Below are 24,450 nucleotides of genomic sequence, written 5' to 3'. Positions count from 1 at the left end.
CTGGAACTGTTGAACTGCAATCCAGTATCCTTGGTTCTTGAAGATGATTGTTAAACTATGTAGCTTACAGGTGTGACTGTGTGTGAAAACCTTGTGGCTCACACTCCCTTTATCCAGTGTATGGATAAATAAATAGCAAAAAGGGGGACAAAAAGTGAATGAATAAAAGGGGGTAAACGAAGTATGAGATGTTTTGGGTGTTTTTTTACTTTTATTTTTATTTCCATTCTTATTTTTTTTTTTGGAGTAATGAAAATGTTCAAAATTTATTGTGGTGATGAATGCATAACTATGTGATGATACTGTGAACAACTGATTATATACTTTGGATGATTTTATGGTATGTGAATATATCTGAATAAAAAAAGTGAAATAAGCCAGACACAAAAGGACAAATATTGTATAGTTTCATTTCTATGAAACGTCTAGAATAGGCAAACTCAAAGAGATAGAAAATAGATTAGAGGTTACCAGAGGCTGGGAAGAGTTATTGTTTAATGGGTTCAGAGTTTCTGGTTGGGGCAATGAAAAATTTTGGAAATAGATCATGGCAGTGGTGGCACAACATCATGAATGCAATTAATGCCACTGAATTAATTATAGATGATTGTAGAATAATTATAATTATACATTACTAAAATGGCACATTTTTAATATTATATATATTTTACCACAATTTTAAAAAGATAAATTTTTAAAAATTGAGGTGGAAATCAAGTAAGAAATAAAGCACTGTGGCGGGTGGACTCTAAGGTGCCCCCATGAACTCATATCCTGGTATTCACGCCCTGGTGTAATACCCTCCCCTTGAGTGTGGGCAGGACATGTGACTTCCTTCCAACCAACTGCATACAGCCAAGGAGATGGGATGCGCATGATTACATGGACGTGATTACATTATAAGATTGTAATGTCCATCTTGCTTGGAGACTTTCTCTCCCTTGCTAGCATTGAGGAATCAAGCGGCTATGTTGCAATGGCCCATGTGGTAAAAAAATGACAGCAGCCTCCAGCCAACAACCAGAAGAAACTGAAGCCCTCGGTCCAACAACTCTCAAGGAACTGAATGTTTCCAACAACTTGTGAGTTGAGCCTCAGATGAGCTGCAGCCCCAGCTGACACCTTCACTGCAGCTTGTTAAGACCCTGGGGCAGAGGACTCAGCAACATCATCCCCAGACTCTTGACCCACAGACGCTGTGAGATAACAAATGTGTGTTGTTTTCAGCTGCTAAGATTGCAGTGATATTTTTATGCAGCATCCTTTAACCTCAGAAGTGAGATTCTTAGGTCAGGTTACCACCCTGCTTCAAGACAGGGAGACAGAAAACCACTGTGTTTTAGCACCACCAGAGCTCCTACGCCTTTACTTGCTTTAAAGTCAGTGAGTTTCCACAATGTAAGCCATACAGCCAGAATGCAGGGTGCAGAGGACAGGAGGTAGAGACTGCACACTCAAACAGAAGCTTCTCCTGATCAGCCACTAAGTAGTAGGCAAGCTTTTCCACCTCGAGGTCCAGCCAGATGCCTACAACCCCAGGTCTGTCAGTGCCAAGGACAGTTTCCTTCTCCATGTGCCACGCAGAGAGCTGACCAGTCCCCTTCCATTCCACACACCAGGAGTCCCTGGTCCTTCCCAGGAGCTGGTCACGGCTCATCTCCCAGGAAGCCACCCCAACTGCCCAGTGGCTACAGTGCTGAGTGTCCACTTCCCAGTACTTCTTCCCTGAAGATAGGGCCTGGGAACATAAGACCTGGCAGTTCGCAAACCTCTGGCGACTCCAGGGATAGGGCTGTGAGAAGCGTGACACAGTCACTGTCTGGCCATCATCGGACACCTCCAGGCTACAGGAGAGGCTCCCCAGGTCAAAGGTTGGATTGATGGCCCCTGGGGGAAAAAACAAGAACACAACCAGCCAGTTTTTGATTGTCCCTTGCTAAGAGGTCCTCAAATAGCAAAAAAATCAGCCCTGTATCTTCGAGTGTAATAATGTTAGATTGGCATTAAAACCCACGTATCAACTTGCAGTTCTCTAGACATACCCCAAACGTTTCTCTTCACAATGGCCCTTTTCCATCTTGATTTCCACTAACGCATTAGCCATCTTCCAGGAAGCCTCTCTGAATCCCACCTAGCAAAAAGTTATCTCTTGCTTTTCTCAAACCCGCTAGCGCTTTACCTGTTCTTCACTCATGATTCTTTACACCTTCGACCTGTCATATATGGATTTATACCCATAGCTATTTATATCACTCCTGCTTAACTTAAGCTTCCTGGTTAAGGACCTCATCTTATTCATTTTTTATATTTCATAATACTGTCTCCTATTGAGTAAATAAATAATTCCTAACACTTATATAACACTTATTACTCTAGGTACTTTACTTACATTCACTCATTTAATCCTCATGACTATCCCATGAGGGAAGAATTACTATTATCTCCATTTTACAGATAAGGGAACTGAGACTCTAAGATGTTAAGTGATGTGTCCAAGATCACACAACTAGTGAATGAAGGAACTGAGATTCAAACCCAAGCAGTCTGGCTCCAAGATGCATACTCTTGAGGACTGCCCCAGATTGAGACAGCTGGAGTACCTGAGCATGTTGGGGAACAAGCAATTGGCTATAAGTGGTGACCCCAGCATGGATGTTCAAAGGTTGCCTGGGCTCTGCTCTGAGTGCCCATGGGTCTGACTTAGCTTGGGATTTGGGAGTTCTCAACCTGCCTTACCTTTATAATCAGCTCCCCATGGGGAGGGACCTGGGCTGGGGGAAGCAAATCTGGGAGCCTTAGCAGCAGGGAGAAGGACATGGCCTGTCCTCCACACAGTTCCTCTCTGCAGCAGGCCAAACCCAAGTTTGAAGTGAACCACATACTTACACTGAGCAAACTGGGAGGCCGTCCTGGTTGCTGGGTGGCTCTGGTCAGGCAGTGGGCCAGGTGAGGAAGATGGAGCTTCCAGGAGTTCTAAGGAATCAGAAAAGAACAAAAAGGAGGCAGGGGGAAATCCCATCAGAAAAAGGCAAGCAGAAGATATCTAAACATTCTGATCAGGTCACACAGCTTGTCTTCCTCATCATTAGCACATTTTTAAAAAAATTTATTTTGAAATAATTTCAAACTTATAGGATGTTGCAAAAATAATTCAAAAATAAGGCAAACCTCACACAGAGAACTACACCATACCCTCACCCCCTCATTTACCCAGATCCACCAACCAATTTTAACATTTTGCCACCTTTGTTGCATCATCCTATCTATCTATCTATCTATCTATCTATCTATCTATCTATCTATCTGCGGGACACTGATTACGTGCTTCGACTTGGCGGGCCTGGGCTGGGGGACCTGATCAGCCCCTGGGGAGGGTGGTGGGCACGGGCGACAGCGCCCTCCACTGCCCCCCAGGCCTGAGAAAGTGAGGCCGGAGGCAGGCCCCATTTCCTCACCCAAAATACCACCGTTAGGGGAGGCTTGCCGGAGGGAACCGCCTTTTCCCCACCCCCTTATCTTGCCCGGACACTCCCCGTTGCCAGTGCAACTCCCATCACCACCAGTGCGCATACATTGTTGCCAGACACCGTTGCCAGAGCAACTCCCGCCCCTTTTCAAACTACCTCCGTGCCCTCTTAGAACCAATCCTAACCTCCGCACCCTCTCAGAACCAATCCTAGCCTTTATCCCCTCAGCATTGGCTTGTAACAACCCCCGCCCTCTATGCCAGCCTATATAACCTGTGCTCACCCCTAATAAACGCTCTTGGCTTTACCCCCCTGAATAAACCCCCCTTTTGTTCTACCCCTACTGGAGGAAGAGTGTCTTGTCTTTCCCTTCTCGCCGCCCTCCACACCTTGCACGCCTCCGCCGGGGACCGGGCCCAGTCCCCCGCCTCGCCCTCGCCTCCGGGAAAGAGCCCCCGCCGCCGGTACCCTCCGAGCAACGCCGAGAGCCGAGGGTTCAGCAACCGGCCGCCCCCCCCCCCAGACAAATCAACTGCGACCGCATCTATCAGCTATCTATTTGCTGAACATTTGAGAGAAGTTTGCACACATCATATCCCTTGAACACATAATACTTACATTTGTACATTTCCTACAAATAAGGATATTCACTTATGTAATCAACTCAGTTTATCAAGCTCAAGAAATTTAACATTGATATAAAGCTTTCAGTCTATATTCCTATTTTTTATTACGTCCCAATAATATCCTTTTGAGCCTTTTCTTCTCCGTTCTTAGGTCCTATCCAGTATCATGTATTACATTAAACTGTCATTATCTTTCTAGTTTTTCTTTTTTGTTTAAATTGTGGAATCTTATATACAACGTAATTCTTCCCATTACAACCTCTCCCAAGAATACCATTCAGTGGAATTAAGCACATTCACAGTGTTGCAGTACCCCTACCACTACCCATTACTAGAACTTTCTCTTCACCTCAAACAAAAGCCCTATGTTCATTTTGCATTAACTCCCCATTACCGCTGCCCTCCACCCCTGGTTACCTGTACTCTACTTACTGTCTCTATGAGTTTGCATATTCTCTGATATTTTCTTTGTGATTACTATGGGTTTAAATTTAATATCCTAAATCTACAACAATCTCATTTGCTTTGATGCCAACTTTGCAACTTCCATAGCACACATAAACTATGCTCCTATACCATTCTGTCCCCCCACCTTTATGTAGTTCTTGTCACCAATCACGTATTTTTACATTATGATTCCAAAACCATTTCTTTATCATTACATTTTATGCATTTGCCTCTTAGATCCTCTAGGTTGTAAAAACTGGAGCTACAAGTAAAAAATGTAATAGAACTGGTATTTATATTTGCCCATGTCATTATCATGGTCAGAGATCGTTATTTCTTCACATGGCTTCCGTCAATTATCTGCTATCCTTTCAACCGGCAGCACTCCTGTTAGCATTTCTCTTAGGGCTGGTATAGTGATGAACTCCTTCAGCTTCTGTTTATCTGGAAGGTCTTAATCTTTCCCTCATTTTTGAAAGATAGTTTTGCTTGATATAGAATTCTTAGTTGGGAAATTTTTGCTTTCAGCACTTTAAATGTCTTCCCCCTGCCTTACCTCCATTGTTTCTGATGAGAAATCAGCACTTAATATTATTGAGGATCCATTGTATGTGACAGATTGCTTCTCTCTTGCAGCTTTCAAATTCTTTACCTTTGGCAGAGTTTGATGACAACATGATGCAGAGGGGGTCTATTTGGGTTTATCCTGTTGGAGTTTGTTCAGCATCTTCGTCGCATATTTTCATGTCTTTCATTAAATTTGGGAAATTTTCAACCATTATTTCTTTGAATATTCTCTCTGCCCCTTTCGCTTTTTTTTCTCTTCCTTGGACCCCCACAATGCTACGCTTGATGGTGTCCCACCAGTTTCTCAGGCACTCACCCTGTTAACTGCAGTCCTTTAACTGTTTTCTGGAGCTTTGAGAAAGATGTTTCTGCCAATTCTTACTGGTTGTTCAAAGCTTCTTTGGGAGAACAAAGCCCAGAAGCTTTTCATTCTACCATCTTGATTGGGACCACCCATTAGCACATTTTAAAGGCTTGGGTCTCTATCAAACAGTACATCTAGCCCAGGTATGTCCAGCCCCACGTCCTCACTCTAAGCCTTTTTTACCATTTCCCCGCTATGCACTAAGTTCCTTGCTGGTGGGGAACTTGTTCTTAGCACCAAGCCCAATACCAGGTAATAGGAGGTATTTGGTGCATATGTTGAATGAATTAACTAATACAGTTCCAGGGAACTGTGCCACCCTGACACCCAGAATATCCGTGACTCCGTCAATGCAGTAAACTGTAGTTATATAAACCAGGTAACATGAGTCGGTGTGAGAGTCACCTCAATAGCGAACACCGCCTAATTGCCTCCCAATGTACAAAAGTTTAATTTTCACCTTAAAGCAACTGTGTGTGCTGGATTGCAATGACTGTATGTTTTAGTTTGCTAAAGTTGCCAGAATGCAATAATACTGGAAGTGGGTTGGCTTTTCCACCGGGGATTTACTGACTTACAAGTTTATGGTTCTGAAGCTGTGAAAATGTCCAAATGAAGGTATCAACAGTCGATGCTTTCTCCCTGAAGACTGGCTACCGGCAATCCTCAAGCACATGGTTACATCTGCTGGTCTCTCCCTTCTCTCCCAGGTTCTGTTGCTGTCAGCTTCTGGCTTCATTGGCTTCCTGTTTCTATGGTTTCTCTCTGTTTTCTGGGTCATTCTCTCTCCACTTCTCTGGCTCACAGCTTCTCTATGTGTTTTCTCTCTTAGCTTCTGTCTGCTTCTCTCTCGGCTTCTCTTATAAAAGACTCTAATAAGAAGATTAAGACCCACCTGAGGCATGCCTCAACTGAAATATCCTAATCAAAAAGGTCCTACCTACAATAGGTCTGCACCCACAGGAATGGATTAGCTTTAAGAACATGATGTTTTCTGGGGTACCTACAGCTTCAAACCCTGACACCATACTAGGTAAAAGAAGAGAAAGTGAGGGGAACACCAGTGAGTAGACTCTGAAGGTGAAACTGCCCTCGCCTGTACCTTGAGGCGACAGCAGCAAAAAGTGAATCTAAGAGAGGAGAACCTAAGATGGAGGCTAGGTGAGACAGAGCAAGAAAACACCTCCATGAAAAATACTAGATAAAAGCCAGAAAGTGACCCAGAACACCAGTTCCAGCGATGCACCAGCCGGACAAGATCTGCTAAATCTACAGGGACCGTGCATTTGGTGAAACCAGGAGTCTGCATTCTGAGATGAGTGAGTGAGCTGGCTGAAAGTCCCATGGCCACGCTGCGGTGTGGGGAAACTATGGGTTGGCGTTTGGAGATGGACTAGTTCTTTTTAAAAAAAAAAAACTGGGAGCGGCTGTGGTTACGACGGTGAGACACGCAGTGAAGCACGGCAGGAGCAGGCTGGGCCAACCTCTTGGTGTCTGGCATGGAGGATAGCCCGCTGCTGACTGTCCTGGGGCCAGGGGGGCAGAGGGGAGCCAAAAGGAGAAAGAAACTGCGCCCCTTGCAGCCATCTCCCCGGCGGGCTGGAGACGCTCCTGCCTGGGCCGGAGCCATAGCTCAGAGCCACGCCAAGGGTCTCAGTGTGACGGGGAGTGTTTCCTGCAGCACCATGCACATGCCACAGTATCAGCCGTGGACAGTGGCCTTTAGTGCACCCACAGCTAATTATCCTGGAGCTGGGAAGGTGGAGCTGTGCGAAAAGGGGAAAATTAACATGCCCCATTCAACCATCTTTAAAGCAGGCTGGGAACGCACCTGCACAGCACAGTGGCCCAGGGCTTCCCTGGAGGGCCGATGCACACTTGTGACATGGCACAATCTTCCCTCAGCAGAGGTTCTGGAAGGGCACGGCTGAGAAGGGGGACCCGCTTGGAAATCCCAGGGACCCTATGCCAATACCAAGGACTTGTGGTTCAGTGGCAGAGACAATCTGTAGCAAGACTGAAATGAAAGCTTAGACTCTTGCAACAGCCTTAAATCTCCAGGAACACCTGGGAGGTTTGACTATTAAAGCTGCCCTGCCTCCCTAACCACACAGACACACGCCCCACATTCAGGGTGAACAGCACCAACAACACACCCAAACTTAGTGCATCAATTGAACCCCACAAAAATCAGACCCCCACACACCACAAAGACAAAGTTGGGGAGAACTGACTTGAGGGGAATAGGTGACTCGTGGACGCCATCTTCTGGCTAGTTAGAGAAAGTGTACGCCACCAAGCTGTAGATCTGACAAATTAGAGCTCGGTATTTTTTTATATCCTGAAAGAACCCTATCAAGTAAAGCAAATGCCAAGAGGCCAAAAGCAACAGAAAATCTTAATGCATATGATAAAAACAGACAATATGGAGAACCCAAACCCAAACACCCAAATCAAAAGATCAGAGGAGACACAGTACGTGGCACAATTAATCAAAGAACTAAAGTCAAACAATGAGAGCATGGCACAGGATATAAAGGACATGAAGAAGAGCATGGCACAGGATATAAGGGACATAAAGAAGACCCTAGAAGAGCATAAAGAAGAAATTGCAAGAGTAAATAAAAAAATAGAAGGTCTTATGGAAATAAAAGAAACTGTTGGCCAAATTTAAAAGACTCTGGATACTCATAATACAAGATTAGAGGAAGTTGAACAATGACTCAGTGTCCTCGAGGACCACAGAACAGAAAATGAAAGAACAAAAGAAAGAATGGGGAAAAAATCGAAAAAATCGACATGGGTATCAGGGATACAATAGATAAAATAAAATGTCCAAATTTAAAACTCATTGGTGTCCCAGAAGGGGAAGAGAAGGGTAAAGGTCTAGAAAGAGTATTCAAAGAAATTGTTGGGGAAAACTTCCCAAACCTTCTACACAATATAAATACACAAAGCATAAATGCCCAGTGAACTCCAAATAGAATAAATCCAAATAAACCCACTCCAAGACATATTCTGATCAGACGGTCAAATACTGAAGAGAAGGAGCAAGTTCTGAAAGCAGCAAGAGAAAAGCAATTCACCACATACAAAGGAAACAATGTAAGACTAACTAGTGACTACTCAGAGGCCACCATGGAGGTGAGAAGGCAGTGGCATGACATATTTAAAATTCTGAGAGAAAAATTTCCAACCAAGAATACTTTATCCAGCAAAACTCTCCTTCAAATTCAAGGGAGAGCTAAAATTTTTCACAAACAAACGCTGAGTGATTTTGCTAATGAAGAACTCCTCTACTTCAGATACTAAAGGGAGCCCTACTGACAGAGAAACAAAGAAAGGAGAGAGAGAGTGAGAGAGAAATTTAACAGACAAATTTAGAACATTAGTTCCCAAATCACCAGGACACACATTCTTCTCTAGTGATCACAGACCTTTCTCCAGAATAGACCATAGGCTGGGATATAAAACAAGCGTCAATAAATTAAAAAAAAAAATTGAATTTATTCAAAGCACATTCTCTGACCACAATGGAATACAAATAGAAGTCAATAACCATCAGAGACTTAGAAAATTCACAAACAACTGAAGGGTAAAAATAAGCGGGAGATGAAAACATTCCCGGATAATCAAAAGCTGAGGGACTTCATCACCAGTAGATCAGTCCAATGAGAAATGCTAAAGGGAATTGAGCAGGCTGTAAGGAAAAGACACTAAACAATTTACTGAAACCACATGAAGAAATAAAGATTTCCAGTAACGATCACATGGTAAATATAAATACCAATATTACTGTATTTTTGATTTGTAACTCCATTATTTACTTCCTACAGGATCTAAAATACATAAACTTAATGACAAATCAGTAGTTTTGGACTCAATATAAAATATGTAATTTTTGACAAGAACTACATAAAGGTGGGGGAATGGAGGAGTATAGGAACATAGTTTATGTGTCCTATTGAAGTTAAGTTGGTATCAAAGAAAAACAAGATTGTTATAGATTTAAGAGGTTAAATTTAAGCCCCATGGTAAACACAAAGAAAGTATCAGAGAATATGACCATAGAGATGAAAAGGAGAGTATGGGATACGAGAAGTGGGGGAAGGGGCAATGGGGAATTAAGAAATGAGTGTAGAATTTCTGTTTGGGGTGAAGGGAAATTTCTAGTAATGGATGGTGGAAAGGTAATAGCATTATAACATTCTAAATGTGATTAATCCCACTAATGGAATGCAAGGGAGGGGTTGGAATGGGAAGATTTAGGCTGTATATATGTTTCCACAATTGAAAAAAAAAAAAAACAGAAAAAGAAAAAGTCTAAATAGATGACAATTAAATGCCAAGGATGATCCTGGATGGGATCTGAGGATGGAGGAAAGGAGGCTCAAAGGGACACAGCTGGGACATAAGAAAAAAAGAAAAAGGAAATATAGAATGTAAGCTTTGTATCAATGTTGAATTTCCTGAACTTCTTAGCCGTGCTTAATGGGATTGCATAAAAGAATGTTCTTGTTCATGGAAATTGTAGATGTGAATTATATTGTTTGTTCAAGGATATGTGCAGCTTGCTCTCATATGTTCAGAAGACAGAGCAATAGATGATGGATGATAGATAGGGAGGGAGGTAGGGAGGGAAAGAAAGAAATGGAGATGTGACAGGATGTTAAAGTTGGTGGATCGGGGTATCAGGGGAGGGGGGTTGGGGTATGCTGGAGTTCTGTGTATGGGCTTTGTATTGTTTTTGCAACTGTTCCTGTAAGTTTGAATTTGTTTCAAAATAAAATTAAAAAAAAAAAAAGTGAATCTAAGAGTCAGGCCAAAAAGAGATGGTCTAGGTAGGGCATGGGATGTAGAAACTTATTTTCTTTTTTTACCTAACAGTCACAATTTTTTCTCCTATTGACAGGAAAAATTAATCAAAACTTGACTGATTCTTATTTTTAGAATAGTTTGAAAAAAAGTATACATGATATTCATTCCTTAAATCCTGAGTAACTATTGAATAAAATACTGGTAACTTATTTTTAAAATGAAGTGTTATGATAAGTTAATCTCTCTGGGCATAAACTAGATTGCTTCTCCTCTGACTGAGATGGGTTTTGTAAAAGAAAAAATTTTCATTAAGCCATTGTTTGGGCCCAGACCCAGCTCGTGCAGAGTCTGGGAGGGTATGGCTGCTAGACCAAAAAACACAGCAGGCACAGAAGCGGACATGGGTTTATTGGGACTTACGAACAGGAGAAGTTCTCTGGTGGTGGCCATTGGACTTTAGTGCTCCATGAAGGAAAAAGAAATGCACTAGGCAATATGTGATTTCAGAGCAAAGATGTTCCATATAGTATGAGGATATCAGATCTCTAATATAATCATTATAGGAGCCTAAGACCCAATGTTTTACTAATGTCAGTGTTTAAGATTAAGATGCAATCAATGCCATTTTTTCATCCTTGGCTACATCCCTCCCCCTCCAGGGAGACTGTTTACTTTTTTGACCTCTGTCCTTGGCCAAAGCAGGTCTGTTACTAACGGACTTTTCAGAGGGGGCCTGGGTACTAGGCCACCACAACCGTTGATTTTACAGAAACATTTGTTCTATAAACTTAATTACTGAGAATTTTCTTTGTAATAGAGTCTGAAGAATCTCATTTATCTACTAAAAGCCAGGGGCTTTTTCTTCTTGTAAAACAGCCAGTTTCCCTTGAGCATTTTAAATAATTTTAAAATTTCAGAAACAGATCTCTTATAAGCACTATTCTTTTTAATAGAAAAGTTCAGTGTAAAATTACTTCCCCCAAATTAAATTTATATTACAAATTATGAAGCTTAAGTTCATATGTGAACTTGGCCAGTTTACGGTGCCCAGTTTTTTGGTCAAGCAAGCACTGGCCTGATTGTTACTGTGAGGACATTTTGTAGACTTAAATGATCAGTAAGTTGATTGCATCTGTGGCTGATTACATCTACAATCAACTGAGGAGACAGCCTTCAACAATGAGGGCCATCTCTTCCTATCAGTTGAAGGCTTTAATAGGAGAAGGGAAGATTTCAGCAGTCAGAAGAGAATTTCCATCTCTACTTCAACCAGCCAGCTTCTCCTGGGGAATTCATGGAAAACCTTCATCGGAGTGCCCAGCTTATGGCTTGCCCTTTGGAATTTGGGCTTGCCCACCTCCACAGTCACATGAAACAGCTGTTATAAAAATCTCCTAATATTTACACATATCTCCTGTCGGTTGTTTCCCTAGAGAACACTGAATAACACAAAAATAATCACCCCTACTGGGAATGCAGCACCAAAGTCATTCTCAAAATTTTACTGTGCATCAAAATTCCTTGTGAAGACTGTCAAAAATGCAGACTCCTGGGGTTCACTCCCAGAGATGCTGATTCAGTAGTGGAACTGGGTCCTAGAATCTGCATTGTTATTGGTGCCCCACAGGAATCTGATGCAGAAGAGTCACACCTTGAGAAACACTGTTTGGTCTAGGTGTGTGATTTCCATGGTAGCTCATGGTGTACTTACCTATGGTCAAAGGGAATAACTGTGTTGAGACAAATTGTTTGGCAGCTCTTAAAGGGCTGACTTGAAGAACAACTAATCTATTGTCTTAAAAACAATCTCGTGAAAACTTCAGGGGATGATGTTTCAGGAAGCAGGGATATAACCAGATCTTGCATTTTGAAAATCTTCCTGACTGGCCCAAATAATCAAAAGAAAGAACCATGTTATTCTTGCAAGGACATACTTAGAAAAATATTATTTTCTAAGTTTTATTTACAAAAATCCTTAAAATGTATGCTAAAATAATCACAGAGCCTTAAGTATACTCTTAATTCACTTTTCTAGTAATGGTTTAAACATCACTTGTTATGCATTTTTAAAATACTATTGAGAATGACACATTGTAGTGGCAAAAATAATGAACTCTCTGGCTATTTGCTTTTGACTGTTTCAATAAACTTTTACAATCTGAAAAAAAAAAAAAAAATCACAGAAATTGATAACATTTCCCAAGGAATCATGTGTCTCCAGTTAAAGAGGGAATGACATTTTAAGCAGAGCAACATAATTTAAATATAAAAATGATATAGGAGGTATATTTCCCCAAAGTGGTGCTATATAAATCATATTATTTAAAAATCACTATGTCACACACCAGGATAAATTTCCAAGATTGAAATTTAAAACATGAAACTAAAGATTTAAATATAAAATATAAAAGTGTGTGCACACACACAGAGGCAAATTCCTTTATAAACCTGGGGTTGTGAAGGTCTTTCTAACTAAAACTTAAAATCTAGAAATCATTAAAAAAAAAGACTGATAAAATTTACTACACAAAACTTTTTAAAATGACTATATGGCATTATAAAACTCACCCTAAGCAAAATGAAAAGGTAAATGACAAACTGGAAATAAATTTTGAAGCTCATATCACAGATAAAAGGCTAGTCTCCCTAACTTACAAAGAGTTACTAAAAATCAATTTTAAAAAGACCAGCAACATAAGTTATAAATATAAATGGACGATTCATGAAGAAATGCAAATTAAAAGTACAATACACTGATATATCCTTTTTTAAGCCATTGGATTGGCAAAAAATTACAAATTTGACAATACACTCTGTTGAGAGGCTGTGGGAATACACACTTCTTCTGAGGAAGTATAAATTGTTAAAATTCAACTGGAGGACGACTTGGCAACATATGTCAACATTACAAATGCATGTACTGGTTTTTAACCTTCAATTATATCTGCACTCATATGAAAAGATGTCTGTGCATAGTTATTGACTTCAGCATTGTTTGCAAATATAAACAATTGGAAACAATCATGCATCCATCAGAAGATTGGGTAAATAAATGTTGGCTTATCTGTAAATTGGAATACTATGAAGCTATAAAGGAGAAAACTCTAGTTCCTGATTTGTAAAGATGTCAAGATAAATTCATTTAAAAAGAAAAGCAAAATGCAGAACACTGTATATAGTATGCTGCCTTTTATGTAAAAGAAGATTGGGGAAAATAAGAATACATGAATTTATATTTCCTGTTATTTGCATAAAGAAATTCTGAATGGACATTAAAGTGTTTGACTGAGATGGGGGAATAGGTGAATCAGGCAGGAATGAAAGAAAGACTTCCACTATATACTAACTCAAAATGTATCTTAACTCAAAATGGATCAAAGACCTAAATATAAGAACTAAAACCATAAAACACTTAAAAGAAAACATAGGGAAATATCTTTAGGACCTTGTATTAGGCAATTGATTCTTGGACTTTGCACCAAAAGCACAAGCAACAACAGCAACAGATAAACTGGATTTCATCAAAATTTAAGACTTTTATACATCAAAGGACATTATTAAGAAAGCAAAAAGACTACCTACAGAACAGGAGGAAATAACTGGAAATCATACATCTAAAAAGAGTATAATATCCAGAATACATAAAGAACTCCTACAACTCACCAACAAAAACAACCCAATTTAAAAATGGGCAAAAGACTTGAATAGACATTGGAGAAATACAAACCCTCATACATTACTGGTGGGAATGTAAAATGGTGTAGCCATGGTGGAAAACAGTTTCACAGGTCCTCAGAAAGTTAAATACAGAATTACCATATGACCAGCAATTCCACTTCCAGGTATATCTCCAAAAGAATTGAAAACAGGGACTCGAATACATATCTGCACAAAAATATTTGTAGCAGCATTGTTCACAATAGCTAAAAGATGGAAGCAACCCAAGTAATCATCAATAGATGAATGGATCAACAAAATGTGGTATATGGATACAATGAAGTATCATTCAGCCATAAAAAGGAATGAAGTTCTGACACATGCTAAAACATGGATAAACCATCATGTTGAGTGAAATAAGCCAGACACAAAAGGACAAATACTGTATGATTTCACTTTTATGAAATACCTAGAATAAGGAAATTAATAGAGACAGAAAATAAATTACAGTTTACCAGGAGATTGGTGGGGAGGGGATTGGGGAGTTATTGCTTAATGGGTACAGAGTTTCTGTTTAAGCTGATGAACTAGTTTTGGTAATGGATGGTGGTGAAGGTGACACAATATTGTGAATGTGATTGCTGTCGTTGAATTGTACACATATAAGTAGTTAAACTTGGGAAATTTTGTATTGTATATGTTACCAAATTAATATATTTTTTTAATTTCAAAAAGAAAAAAATAGTCTAATTTTTGGAACAAATGGTCAACTGTTTGCTAATTGATTTCTTTCAGAATTTTTCTGCCAAGGAATCACATTTCTCCACTTAAATAATGAATGACATTTTAAGCAGAGCAACAATATTTAAAAATAAAAATGCTCTAAGAGACATGTATCTAAATTATGTAAATCTGGGAGTGGCCAGAGCAGGAGGCGGGGCCAGAGAGAGGAAATCTAATGTCTACACACTGACTTTCATCTTTTCAATCATTATTCTAAGGGAGCAACAAAGAATCTACAAAATCAAGATAGAAAGGTTCCATTCTCCATTGTTACTGTTTAATGTTGTTTAAACATTCCCCAGAAATTATATTTTAATAGAATGTATCAAGAACTATTTACAAAGTGGTATGCTTTGTTATTAAAGATATCTACTCATTAAAAATTAAAAAGTGGTCCAGTTCTGAATCTTCACAGGAGAGATAACACAGATGAGCAGTAAGCTAGCAAAATCAGGTCGAGCTTCTGGGGTTATGGGGTCTTAGAAAATGGGTCCAGGTTTTGGATTTTTATCTATCAAGGGCCCATGATATATTACATCTCCAACCATGTTTAAAAACCTATCCAGCTACCAAAACACCCCAGCCCACTCCCACCTCTTTTTCAGCACCATAATGATAACACAGCCATGCTCTGGGATCCTGTCTTCAAAGAACAAGGCTATGGAGTACTTTACTATTTCACCCAAACTTCCAAATTAATCCTCCTCCACCAAATAAAACCAACTCACCCTGTGTTTGTTCTTCAAGGACCTCTTTCCACATCACGTTTTCTCGTAATTTTTCCTGGATTTCTTCTAGGGCATGGGGAATGTCTCTCATTGTCCCCTCAAATGTGTTGGAAGTCACTAGTTTTGGAGAAGTCAAGGAAAGGCCCATCCCACAAGAAAAAGCCTATTGATGAATCATTAAAAAATAAGTAACTCAAAGTCCCTGGTGGAATCTGTCAAATATTATATTCAAATTCTACCATCCATCTATAATTTCATGCTTACCTCCTCACAAGTTTTTAAAAACACAACTAAGCCCTCAAAACATGTGAATTGAAAGCAATCAGGAAATAATATATAGTATGGGAAAAATATTAAGGAATGGTTATTTAGGGTGATGTTCTTTAAACTGCCATATATTTTCTCATATTGTGTATAATGAACATGGATTTCTCAGGTAATGCCAAAAAGTATTGACAATTGTTTGGCTCATCTTTCAGGGGCTTTACAATGGCCACTGAGATAAGCTTCAGAGGCCAGAAAAATATTCCACCGACTTATCATTACATCATTCTGCCTCTTGAGAGCCAATAGGAAGGTGTTCCCTGCATCCAGACCCCACTTTCCATTTTTCTTTAACTGTTTTCTTTTACCTGTTTTTCTTTAACTTTAGACACTATTATTCCCCAACACAGCCTCTCATCTCCTTCTCAACTTTTCTTCCCAACTTTGCATACATGACCCATTTTCCCATTCTTTTCACCAATAATAAAAGTAGACATCACCTATTAAATGCTTTCCACATTCTAGGCACTACTATTTCCAATTTGCATAACAACCTTACAAGGTGGGTTAAATTACCCCCATTTTGCAGAAGAAGTGGAGGTTCATGGAGGTAAGATAAATTGTCATATTTAATTATATCATCCTACATTTTCGCATTGCTTAGTTGAGAACTTCTTCAATCCTCACAACTAATCAGTAAGGTGGCAGGCCAAGTAACATTATTCCTATTTTACAGGTAGGGACCTGAGACTCAGAATGATGAAATGACTTCCCCAAGATCATATTACTAATGAGTGGCAAAGTCAAAGACAGGTCTGAAAGTCAGACTCTCAGACTTTCTGCTCCAGTACACAGCATCCCTGAAGACCCATTTATTCATTCATTCAGTGTTATTTGTTGAATACCCACTATGTGCCAGGTACTGTGCTAGGGCCTGGGGATACAGTGGTGAACAAAAGGACAAAAGCAGTTAATATCCCTTCCCTCGTGAAGCTTATAGTCCACTGGGGGTAAAGTTACGACTGTGATAACCTACAAATGTAAGGTACACGGAATCAGAAGACTTCTAATGGGAGGATTTGACTTGTTCAAGGAAATCAGCAAGGCTTGCTTGAGGAAGTGACAATCTAGCTGGGTTCTGAAGGATGAGCAGGTGTTACCCAGACAGGCTGTGAGACTTACATCCCAGAAACTAAAGGAAGAAGCAGCTTCAAGAATGAGGGTGTGGCCAACTGTGTCAAAGGCTGCTGGGAGGTCAATGAAGATAAGGACTAGAATGTCTGCAGGATGTACCTGGAGGTCACGGGTGACCTCCTAGAGAGAGCACCTTAAGTGGAGGATGAGGGATGGAACCTAGCCTGCTTGAAGTTTCCTGACTTCACTTTAAGCATTCCATACTTCCAATTGTCCATGTTTGGTAGTTTGGAAGTAATCTTTCAATGGTGAAAGATCAAGATGCATTGCATCCTTCAACTGCAAACATATTCATGATATCCCAGTCAGAAACCTTCCCCAGCCCCACCCCACCCCCCACCCATCCTCTCCTCTCCCAGCTGAGCCTACAGTGCCCAGGATGCTTGGTTTGCTTTCTGGCCCAGGTTCTGAGAGGGGTCTCTGACTCTGAAGGCTCTTGGCGATGTGTCCAAGCTGCTCTGCCAGCTCTGCCAGCTCCAGACCAACTTCTGTTCTGCTCCTCTGTGCTGCCGCCTTTAAAAGAGCAAAGCCAGAATATAAAGCTGGACCCTGCACCTAGCAGGTGACAGAAGGGGCCATAAACACAAGATAAAGGAAGACATGAAAGAAGAAAGAACTAACTATGGTCCAGAGGATGAGGAGGGGGGCTCCCTAACCTTTTGCAGCCCCCATTTCCCTCTACCAATCTTCCAGTGGCCCTAACAGGGAACACTAGTTCCTCCCTGAGAGGGGTGATGGAAGCAACGTGTGAAGGAGAGCCTATCAGTTATTTTGTGCAGAGGAAGTGAGACAGAGCCTGAGGATTTCCGAGGGCAGGCAAAGCTGCCAGGGTGAGTGGCACAGTGGAAGGCACTTGCTCAGGTAGGAGCTCCACTCTTGCCTCTGACTCATCCTGTGTCCCTCAAAAATGAAGGTGACCATCCTGCCCTGTCCTCTTCCTTAGTGAAAAGATCAACCTAACTGTTCATTGTGAAAGAGTCTTGGAGACTTCAAAGTGTTTCCCAGATGTAAGGGCTTTTTGTTTACTGACATCCTTCATATTTAAAGAAACCTTCAGATAAGTGTGCTAAACAACTCCACTTAAGAGCTTAATCTGCTCAGCTGTCCGATTAGGTGTAGGAATAAGTTTTGCAGCCAACACATTCTGTCAAAGGCATCAAGACCTGGTGACCCTCAGGGGCTGGGCCCCGAAATCAAACGGAGAACTCTGTATTACCTCCAAAAGAGGATCCTACTTAGAGAGTCACAGAAATACAAGAGGATGTTCCTCATCCAACTCTAAATAAACCAGTTTTTAGAACTTTGTTTTGGCGTTTTTCATTTTTAAAATAATGCTGGGATCTCAAAAACTGGAAGTGACCCAGGACCTTTTTCATCTCTAAGAAACCCTGATGTCCCTTAAAAGAGCACATGTTCTAGAAGCCATAATCAGGCTATTTCACAGAGGGAGGTGGCTGACCATGGTTAAGACTATTTGCTCTTAAGTTTCCAGGCTCCCATCCTAAATATTCAGGCATGTGCAACTCGGAAGTGGAGCCTTTATGCAGGCACCTGAGCAAATTCAAAACTTTTTGAAATAAGTGCATTCCTTTTTCATCCATAAAGAAATGGACATTTATTGGAAATTACAGCAAATGAGAAAGAAGAAATTTTTTTACATCATCCACTATCCTACTACCCAAAGACAATCGTTTTAATTTAAAAGCCAATGGGAAGTTCACATATTCAAAAAAAGCACTTGGTTTACTCCTTTAAAAAAAAAAGAAAGAAAGAAAGAAAGAAAAAATGAAGCAAAATCACATATTCAAAAAAAGCACTTGGTTTACTCCTTTAAAAAAAATGAAGCAAATTCACATAATTCAAAAAAAGCACTTGGTTTACTCCTTTAAAAAAAAAATGAAGCAAAATCACATATTCAAAAAGCCAGTGGAAAGTGTATTCGGTCAGTAAAATCTATGCTTACAAAGAGTTTTAAGGACCTGAGAGATAATGCTGTATTTATAATTTAAAAGAGGAGGAAAAAATCTGGTTGTACAATGCGATCTGAACTCTACTTAAAAAGACGGAGGAAACGCCAAGGTGTAGAGCAACTATTTTCGTAACGGGTGCGGAAGATTTTGTTTATTTTTCTGCTTCTTTATTCTTTTCTGAACTTTCCAAAGATTCTCCAACGACTGGATTCTATTTTAGAATGAGAACAGCAATGTAAAAGTAGAAAGGATGGGAGAGGGGAGAAGAGGAATTAAAGAGGGGGTGTGTGGCGAAAGAAGGGGTGCGGACAGGTTGGAGGGGACAGAAGAGCTGCGGAATCCGCCTCCCTACCGGCAGCTGGGCGGGGTGGCTCGGGGACCCCAGGGCTGGGCCGGCTCCTGGGTCCGGGACCCGGCTGGGGGCCCGGCCGGGATCCGCCTCCAGCTCGCGCGCTGCTCGGCTGTACTTGTCGGCCAGGTCCTGCAGCAGCGTGTTCTTCTGCAGCCGCGGCTGCTGCGCGGCGCCCTGGCGGCAGGTGGGGCAGGACCAGCGGCGCCCCGCGCCCCGCGCGCCCCACAGGCCCTCCAGGCAGCCGCGGCAGAAGCTGTGGCCGCAAGGCAGCGTGGCGGGGCAGGTGAGCAGACCGTGGCAGATGATGCAGCCCAGGTCGTCCTCCGTCAGCCACACTGGGACGGCCGCACCCGGGCCGGGGCCCAAGCCGGCCATGGTGAGGGGCGCGGGGACGCGGAAGTCAGCGCTCGGCTGGGGACGGCCGGCCCTCAGCAGTTTCTCCTCTGGCTCCTCCCTCGCTCTTCCTCTCCCCACCTCCCTCTCCCCAGGGCCTCTTCCCCTTCTCGCTTTGATCCTTCCGGTTTTCTGTTCTCGGCGTCTGCTGGAAACCGCCCATCCTCCGGCGGGAATTGATCCTTGGTGACTGCACCCCTGCACTGGAAGTCAGCTCGCCTCAAACCGCTGGGAACCCAATGATGGCCAAAGGCTTCCTTCAGCTTCGTGTCCCCATTAAAATGCAATCCCGACAAATCTTGGGAGAAAGAAAAAGAGAAGTTCGGTTTCAAGAGCTAATTTTTTTAAATTGTGAACTTTAACATATAAACATAACAGTGATAACTTTCCAAGTACGATTTCACAAGTTGTTAGGGAGCAAATTTCAAAGAATGCCATGGGTCACAGTTCCACAACTTCAGCTATTTCCATTATTGTAAAATGTACATACAGAAAGGTGTCAATTCTCGATGTACAGCTTAACAAGCAGTTATATAGGTAATTTCAAAAATTCTTATGGGATACAGTTCCACAGTCTCAGTCCCTTCCCTATTATGCAATACCAGGTATGTACAGAAAGGTGAAGACTTTCAAGGCACACTTCAACGAGCAGTTATAGAGCAAATTCCAAAGGATGCTATAGGCTCCAGTTCCACCATGTCATTTACCTCCTTCCAGCCCTTCCAACACTCCAGCTATATATATATAGTTTCAGCATTCATAGACCTTAGTTAAATCTTATCTTGTTTGTTGCTACCCCTTCCCCTCAATCTCTTTCTTCATCTTCAGGTGTGTCTAGGCAGTGAGCACCCTATTTGTTCATATTAAAGGGGGTGTTGACAGTATGGGGAAGGGGGGGTGCATCTAGTTGTTGATCTTAAAGAGGCTGTTGCCTCTGGGTTTTAGGACTTGTCTGGTATAGGAACACTACGGTGGATTTAAGTTTCTGAAAGATAAAACTTAGTGAATGCATCTTTTATAGACTCTCAGGTAGGAACCTAGGTATCTGGGGACTACTTTTGGTAAGGGCATGGCATACTGTGGCCATTTGGGATGTCTAGCTGGAGCTTGCATAAGAGAAACCTCCAGGATAGCCTCTCGACTCTTTTTGGGATCTCCCAGCCACAGAAGCTCATTTTTGAGAATATGCCCACTAGGTGACAACCAGCTCCTCCAACAAGCAATAAGAGATTAAATAATACAGGAAGCACATGAGCTGAGTAGCCCTTTAAAATTACCGATGTTCGGGCCCCACCAGGACACTCTGATTTCATTATCTGGGGTGGAGCCCCAGCACCGGTAATTTTTAAAATGTCCCACAGATTATTGAATGTGCAGCCAGGATAACTGACCCCATGAATTTTTTTTAATTGGATTCAGTTTTATTGAGATGTATTCACATACCATACAATCATCCATGATGGACAATCAACTGTTCACAGTACCATCCAATAGTTGTGCATTTATCACCCCAATCTATTTTTGAACATTTTCCTTACAACAGAAAAAATCAGAATAAGAATAAAAAATAAAAGTAAAAAATAACACCCAAATCATTCCCCCATCCCACCCTATTTTTCATTTAGTTTTTGTTCCCATTATTCTACTCATCCATCCATACACTAGATAAAGGGAGTGTGATCCACAAGGTTTTCACAATCACACTGTCACCCCTTGTGAGCTACATTGTTATACAATCGTCTTCAGGAGTCCAGACTACTGGGTTAGAGTTTGATAGTTTCAGGTATTTACTTCTAGCTATTCCAGTACATTAAAACCTAAGAGGTGTTAGATCTATATAGTGCATAAGAATGTCCACCAGAGTGACCTCTTGACTCCATTTGAAATCTCTCAGCCACTGAAACTTTATTTCGTTTCATTTTGCATCCCCCTTTTGGTCAAGAAGATGTTCTCAATCCCACGATGCCATGTCCAGATTCATCCCCGGGAGTCATATCCTGCATTTCCAGGGAGATTTACACCCCTGGGAGTCGTGACCCCATAACTTTTTAAATCGCTGTTCCAATGTAGATTGTGCCGCTGTCTCCTTACTGCCCTCTGCTGGCTGAAAGCATGTTACCCAACAGGCATGGAGACAAGAATATTAGGAAGTCTGTCTTCAGATAGCGCGACTTGCGATCGCTCGGGCTTGCTTTTTCTCCCCTCCTCTTATCCTGGTCCTAAGTCTATTACAACCAGAAGACGTTAGAGCTGGAAGAACATCAAGTCCTCCCCTAAAGACCCAAGAGGCTAAGGAACTTCCAAGTTCACATAACAATAACTGAAATAACAGAATGGCAGAGACCAGATCTCTCTGATTTGGTGGCTGAATGAACAATATTCTGTATTTTATTTTACCCCATCTTGCCTGGGCTCAAAGTAGGTACTAGATAATATGCATTTGTGCCTCTTTCCAGTATGGGAAATGGCATGTAGTTCTCAGTACTGTTTATCAGTTTCCAACTCTTCTCCATCCTTGGCACATAGTAGGTTTGGCACTTCTCTGACTCACTTGGAACACACAGAAGTAATACCTGTTACTTTCCACCAGCTTTAAAAGCTAATGAACAAGTCATTGCATCCTTTTCCACTGCCTGCCACAGCTATGGTTAAGATGAGCAGAAATTCTGCCAACCCATATTAGGATATGTACTAAGAGAGAGAAATAAACTTGTGATGTGTTAAGCTTAGTGAGAGATACTGGGTGCACGTTGCTGTAGCATAACCGAGACTATCCTAATATTTTACCTGGATCTGTTTTTTAATCCATTCTGACAGTTCATGTCTTTTTTTTTTAAAGTAATTCTATTGAAATATATTCACATACCATACAGTCATCCAAACTGTACAATTGTTGACAATTTCATCATATAGTTGTGCATTCAACACCACAATTTTTGAACATTTTCATTACTCCAAAAAATAAAAATGAAAATAATATTAAAAATAAAAGTAAAAGAACACTGAAAGCAACTCATACCCCTTTCCCCACTTAAAAAAATTTTTTTAATTGAAATATATTCACATACCACACAATCATCCAAAGTGTAAAACAATTGTTCACAATAACATCATATAGTTGTGCATTCATCACCACAATCAATTTTTGAACATTTTCATTACTCCCCAAAATAAAAATAAGAATAAAAATGAAAGTAAAAAGAACACACAAAACATCCCATACCCCCCTCCTCCATATTATTCATTTACTTTTTGTCCCCATTTTTCTACTCATTTGTCCATACACTGGGTAAAGGGAGTGTGAGCCATAAGGTTTTCATAATCACACAGTCACACCATATAAGCTATATAGTTATATGATCGCCTCCGAGAATCAAGGATACTGGATTGCAGTTCAACAGTTTCAGATATTTCCTTCTAACTATTCTAATAAACTAAAAACTAAAAAGAGAAATCCATGTAACGCATAGGAGTTACTTCCAGAATGACCTCTTGACTCCATTTGAAATCTCTCAGCCACTGAAACTTTATTTTGTTTCAATACTCTTTCCCCCTTTTGGTCCAGAAGGCTTTCTCAATCACACAATGCAGGGTATAGGCTCATCCCCAGGAGTCATGTCCCATGTTGCCAGGGAGATTTACACCCCTGGGAGTCATATCCCATGAAGAGGGGAGGGCAGTGGGTTTACCTGCCAAGTTGGCTTAGAGAGAGGCCACATCTGAGCAATGAAAGAGGTTCTCTGGGGGTGACTCTTAGGCACCATTACAAGTAGGCTTAGCCTCTCCTTTGCAGTAACAAGCTTCATAAGGGCAAGCCCCCAGATCGAGGGCTTGGCCTACTAAGCTGATGGTCCCCAATGCTTGCGAGAATATCAGGAATTCCCCAGATGGGGAAGTTTAATATTTCCACATTTTCCCAAAGTCCCTCAAGGGGGCTTTGCAAACACATTTTATTCTCTGACTAAGTTACTCTGGGTTGTTTTGTTGCTTCATGATAACTTGTACAAACCAACAACGTCTCACTCCCTAGTCAAGATTCCATGTAATTATGGCATTTGAGTAAATTGACCATACAAGTTAAATTATATAGTATGCTACAAAAAGTATAGATTTTGCACCATATAACTATCTTTTCCTTTGGTCCCATGCAGAAGGCAAAGTTTTAAAACACAGTTAATATTATCCTTTACCCTTTAGTCTGATCTACCCCAATCTCAACCAAGTCCATTTTGTTCATATCTCCAATCGAAGTCTGATCCCCTTTTCAGCCTCTTTAACAATTGATTCATGGGGCAATGCTGACACTCACAGCTGCCAAACTCTGGCTCTGAGTCCCAGGTGCCACACAGATACCTGAAGCTCCAGGGACTGACCACATCACACGCAAACAGCTCAGAACCTCAAAATTTAGAAATAACTGTTATAACTCATAAATAAATGTGACTGATGTAAGAGAGCTTACAATCTAGGAGCCTTTACATAAGCCCTCCCCTTTTAACCCACACTTCCAGATTCAATTCTCAGAGTTTACACATTGTTATTAGTCCATTTCATATTAGTGAGGCATTATAATGTTTATCTTTCCATTTTTGTCTTATTTTACTCAACCTACTGTCCTCACAGTCCATTCACTTCATTGCAAACCTCACAACTTCATTCCTTCTTGCTGCTCCCTCATGCAAAAACATTCTTATATTTGTACACTTAGTCACACCCATTGACCACTCTAGGTTTCACTAAGTTATACAGTCCCAGTCTTTATTTTCTATCTGTCCTTCTGGTGTCACACAGAGCCCTAAGATTCCTCATTCAACCATATT

The 24,450-nt window shown here is 41.1% G+C and overlaps 1 protein-coding gene across 2 annotated transcripts; it reads right to left on the bottom strand.

The window, feature by feature from the left end:
- Nucleotides 1-382: 382 nt before the first annotated feature.
- Nucleotides 383-19,673, bottom strand: RNF135 (ring finger protein 135). Of its 2 annotated transcripts, none has more exons than XM_037810067.1 (5): nt 19,238-19,673; nt 17,285-17,428; nt 15,458-15,620; nt 2,887-2,973; nt 383-1,887 (listed from the first exon to the last, which is right to left on the bottom strand). In XM_037810067.1, exons 1-5 carry the CDS (start codon nt 19,610-19,612, stop codon nt 1,358-1,360), a joined length of 1,299 nt encoding a protein of 432 aa, XP_037665995.1. In that variant the 5' UTR covers nt 19,613-19,673; the 3' UTR covers nt 383-1,357. The 2 variants fall into 2 exon arrangements, with proteins under 2 accessions (XP_037665995.1, XP_037665996.1); XM_037810068.1 differs by having other exon boundaries at nt 15,458-15,574; nt 17,299-17,428.
- Nucleotides 19,674-24,450: the final 4,777 nt, after the last annotated feature.

Source organism: Choloepus didactylus, chromosome 18, assembly GCF_015220235.1.
Source record: "Choloepus didactylus isolate mChoDid1 chromosome 18, mChoDid1.pri, whole genome shotgun sequence".
Taxonomy (NCBI): domain Eukaryota; kingdom Metazoa; phylum Chordata; class Mammalia; order Pilosa; family Megalonychidae; genus Choloepus; species Choloepus didactylus.
The sequence above is the reverse complement of the archived record's forward strand: the minus strand, read 5'-3'. Positions and strand labels throughout refer to the sequence as shown.